Source organism: Zea mays, chromosome 1 (assembly GCF_902167145.1).
Source record: "Zea mays cultivar B73 chromosome 1, Zm-B73-REFERENCE-NAM-5.0, whole genome shotgun sequence".
Lineage (NCBI taxonomy): Eukaryota > Viridiplantae > Streptophyta > Magnoliopsida > Poales > Poaceae > Zea > Zea mays.
Window position 1 is genome coordinate 245,577,025 of NC_050096.1, and position 5,459 is coordinate 245,582,483.

Below are 5,459 nucleotides of genomic sequence, written 5' to 3' on the forward strand. Positions count from 1 at the left end.
GCAAGAATTAAAGTGGCAAAGGTAAGTAGACAAGTGTTTGACCATGTCTATCTAGGCTACATCCTACAATCATCATTATATTATATTGCTCTAATATCACTTCTGTCACACCTGAATTTTAGGACAAATCCAGATGCATCTCATATATGTGCTAGAATAAAGTTTCACACATATGATAAGTCAGTGTACGTAAACCAATGTCAGAATAAGCTTCACACATATGCCTTTTTTTTTTGAACGTCGCCGAATTAATAATTGGATGCGGTCGTACAGTACAAGTATTTACGTACACGTAAGATCAATCGTACATGTACAGTGCGCTCGATCGGCCGCCCTCGCGTGTCGTATGTAGCTACACGACCTAGAGGAGGAGGAGGAGGAGGATGGCGTGCGGGAGCAGCAGCTGCAGTAGGCGCCACGACGAAACAGAACCTGCACACACACACGCAGTACAGATGATCAATTGATCAGTACGTACGTAAATCCAATTATTAAGAAACTTTGTGTTGGGTCGTCATGTGTGTATATATGTGGTAACTGGTAAATTAATGACGATGAATGGCACACAGAACTCGTGAAAACTGTGTGTGTTAGGATTACGAGCTGGTGCGCGACGAAATGAAAAATTGCCGTTTGGGGCCGACGACGAATCGTGTGATTACCGTGTGCGGGTGGAGACGCTGTGGAAGGCGGCGGCGCCGGCGGCGGGGCGATCCCCTGCTTCGAGCAGTCCGAGCCGAAGGAACCTGAGAGCAGTATTTTTATTATTATTATTAATCAAGGTTTAGGAATATACACGACGTACGCGGCGTGGCAAATTAAAAAGTAGTATAGCTCAAATGGCGAGCAGATGTATCGGCCACATACAGTTCTTGACGCAGGGGAGGTAGGTTTGGTCGAGGAAGTTGACGTATCCCGGCTGGCACTCACAGGTGTAGCTGAAGCCCTGGCCCTTCCTGCACTCGCCCAGGCCGCAGTCGATGATCACGCAGGCTGCACATATATAGCCATGCATAGAGAGAAGAGCATGCATGAGGGCTACGGTACCTGTACTAGCTAGTACATGCTGCTGTATATATACTCACGGTCCGTGAGGGGTATTCCTCTCAATGAGAAGAGGCTGAAGTTGTAGCACGAGGAGTCGAAGGTGCCTGCATGCATCAAGCAACGACAACAACAACACAGATGCATGGACGGTCGCGCGCAGGACGAGCTCTAGGTTCAATCGAGAGTACAGGTACTTACAGTCGGGTATGATGCAGGGCATGAAGGGCAGGACCGTTAGGTTGAGCAACTTCGGCTGGGACCAGCCCGGGTCGCAGGTGCACTTGTAGGAAGCCATGACCACGGGGAGGATCCCCGGCACCTCGCTGCAGGTGCCCTTGCCGCACTCGGCTGTGTCGCAGATGGTGCTACTGTCTGAACGTACATACACGGCGTCAGGAACTCATGGCCACCGCCACCATATAATAATATAGAGAAACGAACTCATGGTCCGACAATATAATATAATAACAGAGAAAAAAACGAGAACTCACCGGTTGTTGCTGCTGCTCCTGGCCTTGCTCCTGCCAGGGCTAGCAGCAGCAGCGCCGTCAGGAACAGCGCCAGATCTGGGCTCATGGCCACCGCCGCCATCTCGCCAACGATGGACGACGATGACGCAATGCAGGGACCGCGCCCGGGACGCAAGCTAGTTATGTATGCGCGCGCGAAGCCTTGGGTTTAACGACGCCGATCCGACCATGCGTAAGCGCCGCCGATCCATCTCGCAGCTGGCAAGGCAGCGCGACGGCGACATGTATTGGCTCCTGCTGGCCTCCTAGGACTTGTCACCTGGACTCGTTCGTTCGTTCGTCGTCGTACCCGTGAACAACCAGGCAAAGCGTTTGGACGCGTGGACGGTGCACCCGTGGAAAAACCTTCTGTTTTGGACATGAACCATGCCAACCGGCGGCCTGCACCAGACATCAATATCAATATAATGCTACGTACGTTTCCAAATAAGCGCCGCGGGCGCCAGTAATGTACACGGCCGGGTTCTAGACGCCTCTTGTGTCTATTGCTTATATATTACTAGCGTAAATTCACAACAGTAAAACATAAAATTTTCGACGGTCAAAGCCATCGAAAATAAGACCTAAACCTCGAGACATTACTTATTTTCAACAGCCGATGTCTTATATCCGACGGCAACTATCTCTCGATTGTAACGGGTTAGAAATAGCATTATTTCTGACGGCAGCCGTCGGAAATATCTATATCTGACGACCGTATAGAGTCGTCTTATTAGTATTATCTGACAGTTGTTGAAAATAAGTGATACGTCCGACGGTCGTCAAGAAAACCGTCAGATATAATGCGGCCGTAGAAGATTTCTCTGTCGTGATTCTAGTTTCCTTAGTTACCTTTTAAGTCTGATATTAATTCAAATATATACAAAATATACTAATATTTACAGTATCAAGAATAAGTATATAGTCAGACTACTTTTAATACCAAATTTCATGATAAAACCTACTTAGAGACAAACATATTATTATTTTTATAAGCTAAGTCAATTCCAAGAAATGTTGGATATGACCTTATCTCTATCTTCTTTGTCTATATAAATAGGTCCTACTTGTACCTAGTACTGACCACCACAAAATATATCTGTTTTCCCGTGTTTTTTCTCCACCTTAGGGGAGTTTTTTCACGTTAAACTATGTGTCTCTTTTTTCATCTGTGATTCTAACAATAGGTATCTAAAGCTAAGGTTTAGACACTTTATTCGCAGCCTCCGTCGGTTCTTCGTTCAGAAATAGATCGCACCTCGCCACCGGTAGTTCATCTGCTCGGAATTCGTCCATCTGCGGAAGATGCCGGGTATAGATCTACCGTCGTCCCTTGTGTGGGCCCTCATCGGTGCTCGTGTCTGTGGTACCCTCGCTGCGCTGCACTCCCCAGCAACCATGCCCCCCCCGCTGCGTTGCGCTGCGCTGCTCTGCTCTGCCCTGGAGCCTAGAGGATGCTATTGGCCTGTCCTCGCTGCGCTGCTCATCCTTGGAGGAGGAAGCTGACGGTTGTTGCAATCTAGGTTTACCTGAGAGCTCTTTGCACATCACGGACGGTCCAGCACCCGACCGCAGACCGTCCCATGTTCTACTGTGGACGGTCCGGTGTCGAGCCGACTCCATGGCCCATCACATTGTGTGCCATCCCTAGGGTTCGTTAGTATTTGGACCAAAAAGACCAATGTACTTTTTGGCGACTTCGATGGGGACGATTGTGTTTCAGATCTATCAAAATTGGCAACAAATGACTAGTTCTAAGGGTCACTCGGATATCTCATAGGACAACATCCTTAGGGTGACTCTCATGAGTTTGTCAGCCACTAAGCATAAGGAATTTGAAGACTGCATGTAGAAGTTAGACGAAGAGGACCATCGATGATAAGCTCAGCTTCGTGGGGAGGCAAAGTGGTAGTACCTCTCGCACTTCACGTTAGATCGCCCCAGAGGGTCATCCAGGAGAGGGAAGTGGAGGTCGTTTCCCTGATGACCTCATTGCACCCCTACTATAAGTAACATAGTGTCATCCCATATTTTCAATCTCCTAAAAAATATTTGGTGATTAGATTAAACTTGTGGTGAAGTCTATAGATAAAATTATGTGTGCACTAGAAAACATTCCCATGCCTAGTTGTCCTTCACATAGGTTGGGCACCGAAATACCTCCGCCAAACACATCGACAACAAATGATGTTTCTCAATCCTAGCCATATTATGGTATGCCAATGAATTCATAACCAGGGCAACTGCTGCAACCACCTGCACTCTACGATAGGTCGACATTGAGTATGCTTAGATAGTCTGAGTACAATCTCAGACCATCAGAACTTGCCACAAACTGTTCGACTCCATATGTCATACTGTCTGGTGCAGCGCTAATCTAGCCACATGGCACAAAAGCGGTGCCAAAACTATCGGATAGTCCGGATATAACCTCAGACCATCTGATCCCAAAGTGGATCGTCTGGCACCTTATGCCAGACATTCTAGTGTTACACCTGACCACCCGACCACCTAGGTCAGACCGTCCGGGTATGTCTACAAAGGACAAGGTGCAACATGAAACACATAGTTTATCTTCCCACCTTAGTAGCACTACTATCTCCCACCTGCAACACATGAAAACCATAGCATGCCACCACCCGTACATGTGTCCAAATATTTTCGACCCCTAGGGAGCTATAGAGGTTCACCCCATACTATACAACGGTGGGATTCGGTACAAGTATGCCTCGGGGGCCTATACCGAAGGCTACCTTTGATTGTCCTAGGGCAGAAGGCCGGCATAATGAGAACTGACCACCTAAGCCCCATGTCTCGAGGACCGGTGGATCATACCATCGGTCGCTATGGATGATGTTTAGGAGGAAATAACCGAATATTTTTGGGACAAATTAGGTGTCAGTGTGTCCAGCCTAGGACAGTCCTATCAGAGGCCGTAGGACCCTCGATGTGACACCATTCCATACCCTCTAGGGACTAGTGTGTCGGGTTTCTCCAAAATCTCAGGCGAGGGCAGTAGAAGCATTCACGAGAACGTGGGCCGATTCCTAACATAACTAAGGAAATTGGCCAGTATAGAAGTTTTTCATGTTTCCGTGTTTTCATTATCCCTTACTAGCACTGACATTCACTTGGTATGTTGTCTTGCCTTCTAACTCGATTAGTTCTTGGGAGAATATAGAGCATAAGTTTCATGAACACTTTTTCTATCGGGCTTATGAGTTAGATTTAGTTGATCCAACATCGCTACAACAAGGGAACAATGAATCAGTTATTGATTATCTCTGAAGGTTCAGGGATACTAGAAATAGATGTTTTTTGGTCCATATCATAGAAAAGCAGCAAGCAAGGTTGACCGTTAATGGGTTATGTCCATACTTGAAAGAAAAACTAGATGGCACCTAGTTCTTTTCACTAACTCAGTTGCATCAGTGAACTTTGGATTGTGAAAGCCAAAGCAAAGAAATGTATTGTCATGATGAATATCATGATGGTAGTAGCTCAGATGATGAACAAAAAGATTTATTTGTTGCTAAGCTTGTTTAGCCCGCTAAAGCCAAACTTTCCGCTTGTTCTTCCCTGCAGTCGGTTCAAAACAATTGGCAAGGAGAAGTTAAGTTCAAATTTAATGTTGCTAAGTGTGACAAGATATTTGATGAATTACCTAAGAGCGGCAATATTAAGCTCTCACATAAATCCCTCAATTGATAATTGAAAATGTGTGCTTATTGTAAATGACATAAATCCTTATCTCATGCCACCAATGATTGCAATACCTTTTGTCGGTAGATACAATCAGCTATAAATGGAGGATGATTGATTTTTTAAGAAAATGCAAATTGACAAACAACTATTCCCCATCAATACATTTGAGATGAGCGACAAGAAGGTCCTAATTCGTTT

At 46.1% G+C, this 5,459-nt stretch overlaps 1 protein-coding gene across 1 annotated transcript; it reads right to left on the reverse strand.

Annotated features, from left to right (window-relative positions):
- Positions 1-213: 213 nt before the first annotated feature.
- LOC100279121 (uncharacterized) lies at positions 214-1,699 on the reverse strand. The gene is made up of 6 exons (NM_001152162.2): positions 1,539-1,699; positions 1,246-1,419; positions 1,086-1,151; positions 868-993; positions 663-746; positions 214-432 (listed from the first exon to the last, which is right to left on the reverse strand). Exons 1-6 carry the CDS (start codon positions 1,636-1,638, stop codon positions 362-364), a joined length of 621 nt encoding a protein of 206 aa, NP_001145634.1. The 5' UTR covers positions 1,639-1,699; the 3' UTR covers positions 214-361.
- Between the last annotated feature and the right edge of the window lie 3,760 nt (positions 1,700-5,459).

Coding starts and splice junctions, on each gene's coding strand:
- LOC100279121 (NM_001152162.2), bottom strand. CDS start 1,638: ATGGCGGCGGTGGCCATGAGCCCAGATCTGGCGCTGTTCCTGACGGCG. Junction 1,420..1,538: donor AGGAGCAGCAGCAACAACCG/GTGAGTTCTCGT, acceptor ATGTACGTTCAG/ACAGTAGCACCATCTGCGAC. Junction 747..867: donor CCTCCCCTGCGTCAAGAACT/GTATGTGGCCGA, acceptor TACTGCTCTCAG/GTTCCTTCGGCTCGGACTGC.